This window comes from Cetorhinus maximus, chromosome 32 (genome assembly GCF_964194155.1).
Source record: "Cetorhinus maximus chromosome 32, sCetMax3.hap1.1, whole genome shotgun sequence".
In the NCBI taxonomy this organism is placed as follows: domain Eukaryota; kingdom Metazoa; phylum Chordata; class Chondrichthyes; order Lamniformes; family Cetorhinidae; genus Cetorhinus; species Cetorhinus maximus.
Window position 1 is genome coordinate 5,035,010 of NC_135910.1, and position 17,736 is coordinate 5,052,745.

At 44.3% G+C, this 17,736-nt stretch overlaps 1 protein-coding gene across 1 annotated transcript in view; it reads right to left on the bottom strand.

Moving 5' to 3' along the window:
• Positions 1–3,174: 3,174 nt before the first annotated feature.
• LOC144671428 (elongation factor 1-gamma-like) overlaps positions 3,175–17,736 on the bottom strand; it is a 42,960-nt gene continuing 28,398 nt past the window's right edge. The window contains exons 6-10 of the mRNA XM_078533331.1: positions 17,134–17,263; positions 10,649–11,948; positions 6,338–6,507; positions 5,121–5,245; positions 3,175–3,514 (exon numbers count right to left, since the gene is read on the bottom strand). Of these exons, the coding sequence (XP_078389457.1) occupies positions 3,356–3,514; positions 5,121–5,245; positions 6,338–6,507; positions 10,649–11,948; positions 17,134–17,263 (1,884 nt within the window). The 3' untranslated portion in view covers positions 3,175–3,355. The remainder of the gene's footprint in view (positions 3,515–5,120; positions 5,246–6,337; positions 6,508–10,648; positions 11,949–17,133; positions 17,264–17,736) is intronic.

Consider the following 17,736-nt stretch of genomic DNA (forward strand, 5'->3'; position numbering starts at 1 on the left):
GCTGGAAATCCAAAACAAAAAACATGGAAAAACTCAGCAGGTCTGGCAGCACCTGGCAGTTAACATTTAGAGTCCGAATGACCCTTCAACAGAACTAAGTAAAAATAGAAGAGAGGTGAAACATAAGCTGGTTTAAGGGGGAGGTCGGACAAGAAGAGCTGGATAGAGGGCCAGTGATAGGTGGAGATAACCAAGATGTCATAGACAAAAGGACAAAGAGGTGTTGAAGGTGGTGATATTATCTAAGGAATGTGCTAATTAAGGGTAGAAAGCAGGACAAGCAAGGTACAGATTGCCCTAGTGGGGGTGGGGTGAAGGAATCGAAAAAGGCTAAAAGGTAGAGATAAAACAATGAATGGAAATACATTTAAAAATAATGGAAATAGGTGGGAAAAGAAAAATCTATATAAATTGGGGAAAAGTGGGGGGGGATCGGAAAGGGGGTGGGGATGGGGGAGAGAGTTCATGATCTAAAATTGTTGAACTCAATATTCAGTCCGGAAGGCTGTAAAGTGCCTAGTCGGAAGATGAGGTGCTGTTCCTCCAGTTTGCGTTGAGCTTCACTGGAACAATGCAGCAGGCCAAGGACGGACATGTGGGCATGAGAGCAGGGTGGAGTGTTGAAATGGCAAGCGACAGGCAGGTCTGGGTATTGCTTGCGGACAGACCGAAGGTGTTCTGCAAAGCGGTCACCCAGTCTGCGTTTGGTCTCTCCAATGTAGAGGAAACCGCACTGGGAGCAACGAATGCAGTAGACTAAATTGAGGGAAGTGCAAGTGAAATGCTGCTTCACTTGAAAGGAGTGTTTGGGCCCTTGGACGGTGAGGAGAGGGGAAATAAAGGGGCAGGTGTTGCACCTTCTGCCGTTGCATGGGAAGGTGCCGTGGGAGGGGGTTGAGGTATAGGGGGTGATGGAGGAGTGGACCAGGGTGTCCCGGAGGGAACAATCCCTGCGGAATGCCGCGGAGGGGTGGGGGGGGGGGGGGGGGGGGGGGTGAAGGGAAGATGTGTTTGGTGGTGGCATCATGCTGGAGTTGGCAGAAATGGTGGAGGATGATCCTTTGAATGCGGAGGCTGGTGGGGTGATAATTGAGGACAAGGGGGACCCTATCATGTTTCTGGGAGGGAGGAGAGTGTGTGAGGGCGGATGCGCGGGAGATGGGTCGGACACGGTTGAGGGCCCTGTCAACCACCGTAGGTGAAAAACCCTCAGTCAAGGAAGAAGGAAGACATGTCAGAGGAACTGTTTTTGATAGTGGCATCATCAGAACAGATGCGGCGGAGGCGAAGGAACTGAGAGAATGGGATGGAGTCCTTACATGAAGCGGGGTGTGAGGAGCTGTAGTCTAGGTGGCTGTGGGAGTCGGTAGGCTTGTAATGGATATTGGTGGACAGTCTATCACCAGAAATTCAGACAGAGGTCAAGGAAGGGAAGGGAAGTGTCAGAGATGGTCCATGTGAAAATGATGGAGGGGTGGAGATTGGAAGCAAAATTAATACATTTTTCCAGATCCAGACGAGAGCATGAAGCAGCACCGAAGTAATCATCGACGTACCGGAGAAAGTTGTGGGAGGGGGCCAGAGTAGGACTGGAACAAGGAATGTTCCACATACCCCATAAAGGGACAGGCATAACTGGGGCCCATGCGGGTAACCATAGCCACACCTTTTATTTGGAGGAAGTGAGAGGAGTTAAAGGAGAAATTGTTCAGTGAGAGAACAAGTTCAGCCAGACAGAGGAGAGTAGTGGTGGATGGGGATTGTTCGGGCCTCTGTTCGAGGAAGAAGCGGAGAGCCCTCAGACCATCCTGGTGGGGGATGGAGGTGTAGAGGGATTGGACGTCCATGGTGAAGAGGAGGCGGTTGGGGCCAGGGAACTGGAAATTGTTGATATGATGTAGGGTGACAGAGGAATCACAGATGTAGGTGGGAAGGGACTGGACAAGGGGAGAGAGAATGGAGTCAAGATAGCAAGAAATGAGTTCCGTGGGGCAGGAACAGGCTGACACGATCGGTCTGCCGGGACAGTCCTGTTTGTGGATTTTGGGTAGGAGGTAGAAGCAGGCCGTCCGAGGTTGGGCGACTATCAGGTTGGAAGCTGTGGGAGGAATATCTCCAGAGGAGATGAGGTCAGTAACAGTCCTGGAAACAATGGCTTGATGTTCAGCGGTGGGGTCATGGTCCAGGGGGAGGTAGGAGGAAGTGTCTGCAAGTTGACGCTCACTTGGTGATATGATTGCCATTCTCTGCCACTGCATCAAAATCATACAGCTGCCTAAACAATATTAAGAGTGTACCTTCAACAGCAATGATTCAAAAAGTAGTCCATTAGCACTTGAGGGAAACTCAAAGTTGGTACCAAACGTTGACTGTCCTTGTAACAGCCACATCAAGAATGGATGAAAAATCAATCAAGTTCCTTTAAGTCCTGGTACACGTGTGTATGGTGTAAAGGAAAATAGTGACAAGGCATCAGCCGCAAGTTAAGCCAGCCCTTGGAAGTCCTGCAAATAAAACAAAAGGCCTCCAAGTCCTACTGAAATGCTCCAGCTAGCATCTTTGGTCAGTTCTATCCTCCCCACACTCTTTCCCCCCCACCCACCCATTGTCAAGCTCCCAGCAGGTTAAAGGGCAAGGAGCTCCTCCCAAACATCCTGCCATCTCCACAAACTCATGTACTTCCTTTGAAAGAAAGGCACAAGAGAAATAATCTATAAAAAGTACTGTTTTCTGGCTGCAATTCACTGTCTCCAATTCCTGAATTAGTTAATTGTACCAGAGAGGGATATGCAACAGGCTCCCTTCCGTTACCAAAAATAAGTTTAATTGGAAACTTATTTGCTTGGCAATCTACAACGTTTCTCTAACAAGGAACAGAGCAGGGCTGCTCTGGTTAGAGATTAAGTCCAGATTCTTTCAATCTCAGTCCTCCCCAGGCCCAAATCTATCACTTGTATATGCACATTGTGCAGAGTTAAAGTCCCTTGCAGTCAGGTCCGTATCTCCTTTCTGCTGATCAGAGCACAGCTTTGGTGTTTAAGTGACACCATTCATTCCATTCTCTCTTCACCAGAGAAGCAAAATGGAGACATTTGTCCCTCAATGTGCAAGAGGAGGATTTCATCTCTTGGTTAATCTTTGATCGTCCGTGTGATAAAGGAATGAACTACAGGTCAGTTTTCAAATGCTTTTATTATTTGTTCCCCTATAGGATTTATAAATTTCTTCCAATGCTGCAGGTCAGCCCTGGGTTTATACAGTGCCATTACAGTAACCAGTGAGGTAGCGTCGAGTAGTGCAAGAGACCAAGGGTTCACAAAGGGCAGCAACCTGTGTGCGGTCATCCCAAGTCATTTCACTTAAAAATATTTCCCTGATTGAAGGGTTTTCCCATATGTTGGAATGCTTCTTCCATCGTGAAGTACTCATTAATCATAGCCTTGCATTCATCAGTGTCCACATCCAACTTCTTCCAGCAATACGGCTCACAGATCACTTGCCAGTCTTCACTTAACTGGAGGGGAAAAACTATGATTAGAGCTGGGGAATGGCAGCCTCAGACCAGTGGCCCTTGGACAGTTTAGGGAGAAAGTGCATGATTTCTGTATGGCACAGTGCACAAGACAACCACACAAGACAGGAACTCAGGACTGCAGTTAGACAACATGCAGGATTGTGTGCGCCACACCCACACCTTGGAGAAGCCAAGTGGCACAAATACAGCAAGACAGTAGAGACTGGAATCAAGATGGTGAATGGAACCATGTGATGGGATATTGCCAATAAAAAAGGTACTTTAAGAGTTGCAGAATGACTAACTAAAGTCAATCCATCAGAGGGAAACTTTCATTGAAGGCGAGGGGAGAAATCAGGAAGCTGCAATGTTCACACCACAGGGAATTAAAGTCCATTCAGATCGCTTTGGTGAATACAAGGGAACACTGCTTAAAATTAAGCACACAGCATACTGAAGAGTGACAAAGTAAAAAAGATGGATTGAGGACCTCATGAGAAGGAAGGACAGACACACCCATTTCATTCTGAGACACATTTCCACAAACCTCTGTACTCAGTGGCTTATTAATATAAGGTTAAATGGCACTGACCCAGGAGAGCGAGCCTAACTAGAAAGGTCTCAGCTTTGACATTTACTGATAAAGATGGTTCTCTATTCAGCTGGAGCACAAGTGAGCTTCAGTGTCTTGGGGCAAGGAGGAATGGGGGAAAAGAGCATGGAGGTGCCTGCTCCCAACTGCTTTCCATTCACTTTTACCTGAAGACGTTAGGCTACCACCACCTGGACTTCACCCCCATCTCAGTTCATGGACTGCTGAAACCTTCACTGGTACCTTCGTTAACCCCAGACTCAACTATTCCAACACACCTCTGGCTGGTCTCGCACATTTTCAGGAATTAGGACTTAGATCATCCAAAGCTCTGCTACCCATGTCTTAATTTGCACCAAGTTCAGTTCCCCTATCACTCCTGAGCTTGCTGACTTACACTAGCTCCTGCTTAAGCAAAGTCTTATTTTAAAATTCTCATCCTTGTTCAAACTCCATGGTCTTACCCCTTCCAATCTCCTCCAACTCCACAACCCTCATCTGCCCTGATCTTATTCTGGCCTCTTGCACAGATTTTAAGTCACTCTGCCAATGGGGGCCACACCTTCAGTTGCCTAGGCCTCAAGCTCTGGAATGTCCTCCTTACACCAGTTTTCCTCCTTTTAAGATGCTTGTTAGAATCTCCTTTGATCAAGCTTTTGGTCACCTGGTCTGTTATCTCAAGCAGCTCAGTGTCATACTTTGTTTTATAATGATCTTGTGAATACCTTAAAATGTGGCTATATAAAAGTAAGTTGTCGTAGAAATAATGTTGCAAGCGACTAAATCTTTTAAAGGTTAAATACCCTGCCAACATGCTCATGTTTAGATAAAGAACAATTGAAAGAGCAAGGAGGGCAGTTGACACAAAAATCTTACCCTTCTCACAAGTCAGCACCTTCAGGACAGGGGTAACTTTTGGAAAAGAAAAACACTTCTGATTTATCACTTTCCCCTTTTCAGTGACATCCTGGATTTTAAAAAAATCAAAAAACCTTGAATTGGTCAAGCTCTTACTTCAGAAATAAGCTGCTTCCCTCGCAGAATCCAAATTCCAGATATCGAGCTGTCACAGTCAGTGCCAAAGAGGATTACGCTAGCAAAGCTGTGTTTCCGTAGCCCATCCAAACGCTGGAACAGCCCTACGTCAGATTGCAAGAAATTACAACAGTAAGTCAAGAATTCTTCACAGTGCAGGAGGCTACCCTGTCAGCAGCAAGTACTCTTCCTCCATCTTAATTCATTGATTAAGCCACATTTCAGTCTAGGTATTTAGCCTCGACAAGTCAGAAACCAAGGTTAGCAAAGGTCAACCGATTTCTACAAGGAATGCTCAAGGAAGCCGTCAGCAGTTTTCAACTCCGCTCGTGCTTTGAATTTCCAGGTTCTTATGGCAACGCCAAATACCTGTGCTTTTAAATCACAGAAGATGTAGTCCAGCGCCTCTACCAAGTCTTGTCCAACACTGATTAGAACAGGCTCCCAGCTTGTTTGTTTATTCAATAGAAAGCTTTTGGCAAGTTTGCAACCAGGTCTTAAAACATAGCACTTGCTCAGCCACATTTAGAAATGTTTTAAAATGTAGAATTATTAGAACCTCTGTTCCCCATTAAAATGGGACAGGTATTTTCAAGATTCTCTTCGGTAGCTAAACAGGCAGCGAAACACCAATGAATAGGCAACTCTGGTTGGTCGCACAGATTTCATCACATGTTTCAGGCACCAACTGGCGCATCTCTACTTTTGCTATTGGTCACCCAACTTCAATTCTCATGATGCCCTGCCTTCTCAAACAAACAGACTCTTCATTAGCTAATTGGGTAATTCATGAATGATCCAAGATTTGCTTTCCACCTGTAATCTATATTAGAGTTTGTCTGGTTAATGGTTTGATTTGGTGGGCAGAGTCTGGCCCTCACCACTCCTGAGCCTTTGGACTGACAGGGAGCGCTTTTGCAATAAATATATTCATTTCACTGCAAATGTTTTGCAGGGCTCTGAACATTTGTTAATTATAAAAGTACTACCAAAGAACAACTTTATTAACATTCCTGTGATCTTTCTCCAGGGCTGCATAAGAGATTACTCATTCTTGGAAACTCCAGGTTTGTCCTGGATAGTTGGCAACCTACATGCAGTCATATATATGACAGCACCACATTCTCAAAGCAAAGTGACATCAGAGTACACCTCCCTTGTCTAGTTTCAGTACTGCTGCCCAGTTATTTACTAACCAGTTATTAGATTTGAGCTCATGTCCAAGCTGAGTTCTCCAGGGTACTTGTACTCCATGTACCAAACTGACCAGCCTTCCTCGTCAAAATGGTCCCACAAATAGGGAAGTGCCACAGAACTGATGTTCTCATTTGAGTATTTCTGCTTAAACACATCCAGAACAAAGGCACTAAAACAAGAGAAGTAAGGTTATCATGTAATTAAATACATTCAATATTGAACAACCTGTGTACACACTGGACAGACAGACAGTCCACACATCATTCAGACATAACAGGATTAATACTGAATCACCTAATTCCCAGTGAGTGTTAAAACAAGGCCCTTCATTTTTGGAATCTGGTTGTAGTCCAGAAACATGATCAAACTCCTCATGTGGCATTTTGCTTAAGAAGGGTTAAACTAGGTAACTATATTCCAGTCTGTCCAGTGTTAGTTATGGGCAAACTTCTAAAATCTATAAAAATTAATACCTGGAATGGAGGACTGCCTCAAGAGGAAAGATTAGACAGACTAGGCTTATATCCACTGGAGCTTAGAAGAGCAAGAGGTGACTTGATTGAAACATACTGAGGGGTCACGAAAGGGTGGATGTAGAGAGGATGTTTCCTCTTGTGGGAGCATCTAGAACTAGGGGTCACTGTTTAAAACCACCCGTATAAGACAGATGAGGAGAAATTCAGAGGATAGAGCAACTCTTCAAAGGGACAGTGGAAGCAGAGTCTGAATATTTAAGGCAGAGCTAGACAGATTCTTGATAACCTTTCACCCCCTGCTTATCAGGGGTAGGTGAGAATGTGGAGTTAAGGTTACCATCAGATCTGCCATGATCTTATCAAATGGTGGAGCACACAAGGGGCTGAGTGACCTACTCTTGCTCCTAATTTGTATGTTCATACAAGTTAATTAGTAAGAATTGAGAGAATCAAGGATAGCCAGCATCGAGTTATTAATTTACTTTTAAAGATGTGACTGATGGTATAGAGGAATACAATAGATAGGAACAGGTCTGAGCTAGTCAGCTCCTTAGGCCTATTACCATCAAGCAGATCATGCATCTTATCTCCATTTACCAACTTGGTTCTGTAACCCCGAGTTCCCTTACTCAGCACAAGTTTTGAAATTTTCGAAATCAACCCCCAGCTACAACAGATCGTCACTACTCAAACTGCCTCCCACCAACAGTCCAATTTAAAAAATTACACCCCCTTTATTCCGGACTCCCCCAAAGGAACTATCTGCTCATCATAACCCTTCCCCACCAGTTAATCTTCTACACTCAAGGGAATAAAAGCCTAACCTTTGCAGCCTCTCCTCAATTTCTCCCTTTTAGCCCTGGGGTCATTCTGGTGAATCTGTGCTGCATCCCCTCCAAGGACAATATATTGTTCATGAGGCACAGCAATGCCAAGAAATGAATGTCATCTAAAATGGGGTCTGACCAGAGTTTTATGTAACTGACATTAGCTTCATCTTCAAAGGCTTGCAAACAATAGAATGTTGGTCTTCATTATTTTTTTTTAAAAAAAACCTGTCCGTTGTTAAGCGATTTCTGTACCTGGATCTAAAATCTCTTGGCTCCTCAGTTCCTATTGACACTGTTTAGAAATACCCTGCTATGGAGGCCCAACCTATACGACCTCAAAACTACCTGCCAGAGTTTTGACAACTCATTTAAATCTAGTGATGCTCCTTTTCATTACTGTGCCACCTAACTTAGTGGGTCAGTAAACCTAGATATACAGCTTTCCCTCCAAAAAAAAGGCAATTATAAATATACCAAAGGCCATGCCCCCAGTACAGATCCCAAGGGTCACCACGGGATGTGGGTGCCGCAGGCTAGACCAGCATTAGTTACCCATCCCTAATTACCTTTGAACTGAGTGGCTTGCTAGGCTATCTCAGAGGGCAGCTGTCAACCACATTGCTGTGGGCCTGGAGTCACATGTAGGCCAGACTGGGCAAGGATGGTGATTTCCTTCCCTCAAGGAGATTAGTGAACCAGATGGGTTTAAAGGCAAACAACAACGGTTTCATGCTCACCATCACCAAGACAAGCTTTTAATTCCAGATTTTATCAACGGAATTTAAATTCCATCAGCGGTGATGAGATTTTCACCTATTTGTTTTTTTACAAATCCATTCATGGGATGTGGACTTCGCTGGCTGGGCCAGCATTTGTTGCCCATCCCTTGTTGCCCTCGAGAAGGGTGGTGGTGAGCTGCTGCCTTGAACCGCTGCAGTCCATGTGGTGTCGGTACGCTCAGTGCTGTTAGGGAGGGAGTTCCAGGATTTTGACCCAGTGACATTGAAGGAAAAGCAATAGGTTTCCAAGTCAGAATGGTGAGTGACTTGGAGGGGAACTTCCAGGTGGTGTCGGCTGCTCTTGTCCTTCTAGATGGTAGTGGTCGTGGGTTTGGAAGGAGCTGTCAAAGGAGCCTTGGTGAGTTCCTCAGCGCATCTTGTAGATGGTACACGCTGCTGCTACTACTGTGTGTTGGTGGTGGAAGGAGTGAATGTGGTACCAATCAAGCAGGCTGCTTTGTCTTGGACAGTGTCAAGCTTGTTGAGCGTTGTGGGAAGTATTCCATCACACTCCTGACTTGTGTCTTGTAGATGGTGGACAGGTTTTGGGGAGTCAGGAGGGGAGTTACTCACCACAGAGTTCCTGGCCTCTGACCTGCCCTTGTAGCCACAATTTTTATATGGCTAGTCCAGTTCAGTTCCTGGTCAATGGTAACCCCCAGGGTGTTGATAGTGGGGGATTCAATGATGGTAATGCCATTGAATGTCAAGGGACAATAGTTGGACTTCCTTTTGTTAGAGATGGTCATTGCCTGATTTGTGTGGCGCAAATGTTACTTGCCACTTGTCAGCCCAAGCCTGGATATTGTCCAGGTCTTGCTACATTTGGACATGGACTGCTTTAGTATCTGAGGAGTTGTGAATGGTACTGAATGTTGGATGTTTGCTGGCTGCACAATCAGCAAACATCCACGAACATCCCTACTACTGACTTCATGATGGAAGGGGGCGGCGGGGTCATTGATGAAGCAGCTGAAGATGGTTGGAGGACACTATCCTGAGGAACTCCTGCGGCCGAGATGACTGACCTCCAACAACCACAACCATCTTCCTGGTGCTCGGTATGACTCCAACCAGAGAGTTTTCCTCCCAGTTCCCATTAACTCCTTGATGCTACACTCAGTCAAATGCTGCCTTAATGACAGTCACTCACCTTGGGGGTTCAGCTCTTCTATCCATGTTTGAACCAAGGCTGTAAAAAGGTCAGGAGCTAGTTCAAACTGAACTGGACTAGTCCCAAATGTTCTGTTGCCAGAGCATTAACCTGGGTCTCTGGATTACTAGTCCAGTGACACTACCACAACACCAATGTCTGTGTACAACCTCCCCCAATACACAATGCACCAATTTTCAGAAACAACTTGGCAAGGATGTCAGATTACAAATTCAGTCCATGGTATGAGGAAATTAAGAGTATGGATAAAAAGTTGGTTGATGGGCACAAAGGAGTCAGACATTGGAAAGAGAAAAAAGAATTAATGTTTTGAGTCCTTATGACCCTTCTTCAGAGTTAAAGAGAATTACATTTATACTGTTCGGTGGTGGTGGGGGGGGTGGTAGAGAGCTGGAAACTCTTTCGCGTTATCAACAGTCACAGATTGCAACTCTTTCGAGTACAATCACAGTTCTTGGTTTCCGGGAGTGGGACATGAACCCACAACCCTCTGATTCAAAGGCGAGGGTGCTATGACCTGAGCCACAGCTGACACCTCAAGAGAGCTGGAAGAGGTTCAAATACATTTATCCAAGTAAATAGCTGGGGCAGAGTAGTGCTAAACCAAATGAGAGATTAGGAGAAAAGTTTTTTTGTAGCGAATATAACGTGGAATGTTTTGCCGCAAGGTGCAGCTGGGAAGAGAAAGTTACATGGTAAGGTTCGATTAAATTTCAAAAAGGATGAGAGCTCAGGAGTAGAGTAGTTTGGGATTTCAGAGCTGGCACAGGCATAATGCTGGTTTATTCCATGCTAAAGGTGCAATGAACCAGAGACAGTTATGTTGGCCAATGCATGGAGAATAAGCAATTTGAAAGGCTGTCAACTTAACCTACCATAAGACAGTGATGATGAACACTGGACAGCAACTTGCAGTTACATTTGCTATGCAAGTGAGAGGTGCAGAAGGAGATGTGCCCATAGACATGGTATAAATATTAAAGCTTTGTTTAAAAACTGACCAAACATAACCCAGACTACGAAACTGACTCCACACAACACACCAGCTTACCTTTTCGGCAAGTGTGCAAAAGGATCTTCAGCTTTTAACTGGTCAGTCGATTTCGTGGAGTCCCATCTGTCACCATGTGCTCTGGGAGTCCTCATAGGTTCCTCTGTTGCCAGTCTGCCTCCTTGCAATTTATCCACTGCACCACTTTTTGTTGTTCCATCATCTTTGGGTGCATTAGCCACACTTGCTGTAACTGATCCAAGCTCCAGAGATGGATCAATCATGTAGACTTGCTTTTTCAGAGTTTCTAGCGGGGCCACATCAACAGTTGTGGGCATATCGTCGTTAGAAGCACACACTGTACCGATAGCTTCCTGTTTACATGCTACATCTGTGTCAGAAGGATCTGGTGTGCTCAATGAAACTGCTCTGGCCTCTTTCAATGATGCTGCCAGGCAAACCTCAGCTACAGCCTCCTCTTGAGCCAGTCCATCTTCAGATGAACCCATTATGGTGACTTCCTCTTTGGATGGCCCATCTGGTTTAGAATCATTCATCTTCAGGTCAATGGAACTGCCCTTTCCAGAAGCACTCACCATCCTGGCCTCAGTGGCTACCTCTCCAGCTCCTCCATAACATTTCGGCACATCAGGCTGGCTTACTTCAATTGGGCTCTGCTCCTCAGAACTTCCTGCTGTACAGATTTCAGTCAAAGGTTCCGCTTTCGATTTATCTACCAAACTCACAATGTTACGCAACCTATCCTCACTCAAAGAGGGTGCTAAAGTGACTCCTGCTGTAGTGCTCTCTGCAGAACCATCCACTACAGGTTCAAGCTTAATGGTTTCAACTGATTCTGTCTCTCCAGAAATTCCTTCCACTTGTACTCCCACTACAGCCTCTTCTTTAGCTGCTCCCTGCTCTTGGAATTTACCAGTCACGTAGACTACCTCTTCAGAAAGGTCTACGAGGATGCCAGATATAGTTTTCTCTTTCCTCCCCAAATCCTCACCTTCCTTTTTTGTGGTTCTAGGCTCTGTGGAAGCAGCTACTGACCTCACTTCTGTTCTACCCTCCATTGAGGCACACACCGCAGAGAGTTCTTCTTCTGATGCATCGATTAAATTCTCAACTTTGGCTGGCCTATGCTTCAGAGGAGGATCTACAGCACCAACTGGTCCACCCTCAGCTAAAGATCCTACAGGGTGGACCTCCACTGCAGACATTTCTTTATCCAGTCCAGTTTTGACTTGACCAACTTCCTCTTCATTGGATCCATGACCTTTAGGAGTTGAGGCTAAGCAAGTCTCAACTCTAGCAGCTGCTTTGGTGACATCTCGTGCTTCCAGCGGTTTTGTGGCTGTTTGGAAAGAAATACAGGATGAATCTTTTGCTGTAGAACGTAACATCACTGCCCCTCCCCTCCAGCCAGCTACCTACCTGTCATTTTCTTACTGAATCCCATGCCTCAACTTTCCACAGGACTCTTGAACCAAAGCTAAATATTAGCTACACATCGCAAATATTACCAGCTTGTAGAAATCCAGATGAACTAATTCACCTGCTGGATCAAGAGCTTGAGGCTCAAATAAACCCAATTTAAATATAAACGTACATTTTAGCTCGATTAATATACCAACCCCTAAGCAGGTTCTTACAGATAAGAAAGGCTCCACTAGAAGATTAAATGCTGCTCTTTACCCAGGGCAATATCATTTCATTCCTTTCAGACTTAAAAAAACCAAAACAGCTGTAACTAATGTGTGAGGTATTTAATCTTGAAAAAACCCTCAAAATGTTTGCACAGGATTTATTTCAGAGCAAGGTGTCAATGTACTGATTTGATAGTACATCACACAAAATAGGTTTTAAAAACCTAGTCATTATTGATATTAAACACCTGGCTTCAGTACAATTCAGAATTGAGCAGGATTAGGACCTCAGCTAGTCATGTTCCCACACCTTGGTTTTTGCTCTTTGAGATAGGAGTGGACCAAGAACAAGGAATGCAAAGGCAGGTTTATTATGCATGAAGTTAAAACGTAGCAAAATGTGGTGAATAAGGTTGGTGAGCTTCAAGCACAAATAGACATGAGAATATGATGTAGAGGCAATAATGGAAATGTGGCCTAAAAATGGTGGGGGCTGGAGTACTTAATATTCAAGGATATATAAAAAAGTGTTCAGAAAAGATAGGGAAGAGAAAAATAAAGATGGGCTGGTTATACTGATTAGGGAAGCCACTGTCATTGGCAAGTGGAGGTATCCTCGAGGGAACAAAAGGCAGAATACATTTGGTTGGAGAAAAAGGGTACGATCACACTGGAGGTATTCGATAGGCTTCCAAACAGAGGGGGGGCAAATCTACAGGGAAATCGCAGATGTTGTGGTAATATTTTGGGACTTTAATTACTCTAACACTAATGCCAATTGACATCGGAGTGAAGGAATTTGAAATGTGGATAACTTTCACAGAATTGCTACAGAACAGGTGGCCATTCGGCCCATCGTATCTAGCTCAGAAAGATCAATCACCTTCTCCTGTGTGCTCCCTGTAACCCTGCACATTCCTCCTTTTCAAACAACATTCTAATTCCTTTTGAATGCAAGTGAACCTGCCTCCACCACACACAGGGTAGTGCATTCCAGACCTCAACCACCTGCTGCATGAAAGTTTTTCCTCATGTCACTTTTGCCAATTATTTTAAATTGGTGCCCTCCTCTTCTCCATCCTTTCACACACGGGAACAGTTTCTCCCTATCGACTCGGTTCAGGCCCCTCATGATTTTAAATGACCTTAACCAGGACGTCCTCAGTCCAACAGAAAAGGACACGCTGCTGGACCTGGTGCTGGGAATTAGTTGGACCAAGTGTCTGTGGGGGACATATTTGTGTAAGAGTGATCATTATATCACAAGGTTTAGATTGGTAATGGAGTGTCGTGCCCAGCTAAGGCAGGTCATGTTCAAACTTTTAAAATATAAATAAATTTTTCTCAGCGTGGAATCTTTTGGAACCGACTTTTCTTTTAAAGTAGAAAACAATGTGCTGCGAAAGATGGCTGCCAGACGTCAGATGACCTGATGTGTATTCAAGAACTGACACTTGCTCTGGCTGCACCCTAAAGACCAGCAGGGATTCTGGGTGTTAACTGCGCATATCCTAGATGCCACCAGAAGTCATTCCTGAATTGAATGGGTCTTTTTGAAACAGAGGTGATTAACATAGCACCCTCAGGGTAAACTCCCTGAAACAAACCAGAATATGGCTAATCGACCCAGGACCATCATTGTATTTGGAAACAGAAGTGATGGTGTCCAATCACGTGGTAAGACAGCCACGTTTGTCCTTTCAGTAATCTTTAAAATGCTGACTGCAGAAAGTTAGGGACAGCAGCAGATAGGCTGATGAGACCTATACCTTAAGAACCAGAGTCTGTAACATTACACAGTTCCTGTGAGTCCATCAGTATAATCTTCTGCCTAAAGATTTTCATGGAGGGAATGGATACAAAGTTTAAGCAATTTCTGAATGCCAAAAAAAAAAAGACTAATCTCCTGCTACCAAGACTACAAGCAACTTGCTTCTTGACCTGCAGAAAGCAAATCTCCAAGAGAATCCTGAAATGACTAGCATACAACTTCAGCTGTAGAATTCACCTAAACTACCCTAAAGGAGTGAGGATATCTTCTTCATCCGGCCTGCAATGTGCGCTTTCCAGACATGTGAATTACGAGCTATTAATTTTAACTGTAAAAAAGTGTTCTATTCTCCACAACTGTACTTACCTCAAGTGTTTGAGAGAGTGTGTGGGTGCCAGAGCATTAGATATCAGGGTGAGCATGTAAATAAACAATCCTCTTTATTTAAACCCACAAAACCTTGCTGCTGATTTAAATTGTCCACACACGGGTTTTTAAAAACACATCTTCCTCTCAAAAGCCCATCGATTGCAGACGGGTGGGAAGGGGACAAGAATTTCAGATGTTCTCTCAAACCATGTCATAATCCAAGGCAATTTGACAAATTGGATCCAGAATTGGCGGAGTGGCAGGAAGTAGAGGTTGATGGTGGAGTGTTTTTGTGACTGGATGCCTGTGTCCAGTGGGGTTCCACAGGGATCGGTGTTGGGTCCCTTGCTGATTCTGGTATATATAAAAAAGTGATTTAGACTTGAACGTAGGAGGGTTGATCAGTAAGTTCGCGGATGACACGTAAATTGGTGGGGTGGTAAATAGTGAGGAGGATAGCCTTAGATTACAGGAGGATATAGACGGGCTGATCAGTGGCAAATGGAATTTAATCCAGATAAGTGTGAGGTGATGCACTGGGGCAGGACAAAAAGGCATGGAGCTACATGATGAATGGTAGGACTCTGGGAAGTACCAAGGATCAGAGGGACCTTGGTGTGCATGTCCATGGGTCCCTTAAGGTAGCGGGACGGATAGATAAAGGTGGTTAAGAAGGCATATGGGATACTTGCCTTTATTAGCCAAGGCATATAATAAGAGCAAGGAGGTTATTCTGAAACTGTATAAAGCGCTGGTTAGGCCACAGCTAGAGTATTGCGTGCAGTTCTGGAATCCGCATTATAGGAAGGATCTGATTGCACTAGAGAGAGTGCAGAGGAGATTTACCAAGATGTTGCCTGGGCTGAAAAGTTTTAGTTATGAGGAGAGATTGGATAGACTAGGAAAGGTTATTTTCCTTGAAGCAGAGGAGATTGAGGGGGGACATGATTGAGGTGTATAAAATTATGAGGGGCATAGATAGGGTAGACAGGAAGGAACTTTTCCCCTTGGTGGAGGGATCAATAACCAGGGGGCACAGATTTAAGGTAAGGGGCAGGAGGTTTAGAGGAGAGTGAGGAAGATTTTTTTTCACCCAGAGGGTGGTGGGAATCTGGAACTCACTGCCTGAACAGGTGGTAGATATAGAAGCCCTCATAACATTTGGGTATTTGGATGTGCACTTGCGATGCCATGGCACACAAGGCTATGGGCCTAGTGCTGGAAAATGGGATTAGAATATAGTTAGGTACTTGTTTGACCAGCGCAGACTCGATGGGCCGAAGGGCTTTTTTCTGTGCTGTAAACTTCTATGACTCTATAACAAAAGCAAGCAACAATCTAAAGTAAAGCATCCAAATCGCAAGAGAGTCGAGCTCAATGTGATCAGAAGGGATCTAGCCAGGGTAAAATGGAAATGAAGACTGATGGGAAACACAAAGGGCGATCTTGAAAGACATTTCAGATGCAGACTAGGTACATTGCAACAAGGCGAAAGGCAAGTGGACCAATGCCAGGGCTTCTTGTATAACCAGGGGAGATAGGGAATGTGAAGAAAGAAAAAGAATGAAACAAAATCTATGATGCACATCAGGCAAATTCTTCATGCAAGCAGCAGGTTAAATACAATAGGTTGTGGGTTAGGGTGAGTGGTATGGAGAGGAAACTAAGACAGGCAAAGAGTATGAAAATAGAATGACAGCCAACATAAGAGGAAACCCAAAAATTCTTTACTACCTGCTTACTATTTACATGCTAGTAGGATGTGGAGTTGATCCTATTAAGGAAAGATGTTTAGAGGCAAAAAGTACTTAGTGAGCACTTAGCTTCCACTTTCTTAGTCAACATGTTGCAAACAAAATAATCAGTAGAGACAAATGAATGGGGTGCACATTGGAGGGGGAGGTGGTACTGGAAAAGGCTGGTTATTCTTGGATAAGTCACCTGGTCCAGTCCAGATGGCTTGCATCCCATGTTGCTAAAGGAAGTGGGAGTGGAGATAGTGGAAGGGTTTGTCATAATCTTCTAATCCTCCCTAGAGGCAGGGGACTAGAGAGTGGGAAATGTGGCACCCTTATTCAAGAAAAGGTGCCAGGACAGTGTCAGCAGCTATAGGCCAGTTAATTTACCAGTGGGTGGGTAAGGTTTTCAAAACAATAAATTGCAGGAGAAGGTAGGAGAATGGCACAAAGTGAATTTGCTCATTTGAAGAGCTGGTGCAGACATAATGGGCCAAATGGCCTCCTCCTGCACTAACAATTTTGTGCATGTGTCCCATTGAAACTAAAAGCTACAGGAGATTGGCACAATGGTATGCAAAGAACTTGGGAAGGACGAGTAGAATATAGGGAAAATGAGAGAAGTTTCTCAAAAGTATTAAGTTTGCCCAAATTCATGATACACATAGGAAAAGTGTTACAAGCAGTACAGGCAGCCAGCCATTCAGCACATCAAATTAAAATTCTTATAGAGAACATCCACTCTAGTCCAGTACACCAAATTTTGCAATTGCTTACTCAACCTCAGGCAGAGTGAGAATTTAATTGAATAAAAATTAAAAAGTAGACTGCATATGAAAGTAGGTGGTATTGAACAAATCACCTCTTCAAAAAGAGGCGCAAGTCAGGACTCCTCCCCATGCAAAATGTGTTTTTGGGAGGGTATTAACCCATAATCAAACAGCAACAAGAGGGTGTGCATCAGTTCCCCAGTACATCAAGAGCAACACCTTGTTGCCCCTACCCATTGTTCCTTACCTGGACACTGGACAGCTGGCTCATAAAATATCACCTCTCCGAGTACTTTCTGGAATGGAGGCTGATTAACACATTTAGTGAACCAGCGATCTAAGTCAGTGTACTGTTTCCTCAGAGAGGGCTCCAAGACCTAGAGAGAGAAAAAAAAATGTCCTTGGAAAAGACTAATTCACTAGTTAGCTGCAAATATCCAAGTTTATTGCCTTTGAAAGTTATAGTAACTGCCAATGGTTATTTGTGCATTTTATAATCAAGTTATCAACCCATCACTAAGCAGCTCCATCTAGAATGGTCAAGCTGCAAAACAGGAGAATGCATCATTGAATAACCATCTGAGAGATTAAAAACACAATGCTGGAAAAACTCAGGTCTGTGGAGAGAGAAAGAGTTGAGTCTGTATGACTCTTCAGAGCATTTTAGAGTCCTTGGTCTAATCAATGTAAAAATCAGGCAAATTAGCATTATATTTGCAATACCCCATGCTCTTAATGGGGAGAAAATGACAGCTCGATAGATATCTGCAGCCTTTCTGCACCTTCGTTAATAGGACACAGCCATGTTGATAGGCAATTAGAGGTCATCGCAATGGAGTTCGATCTTTCC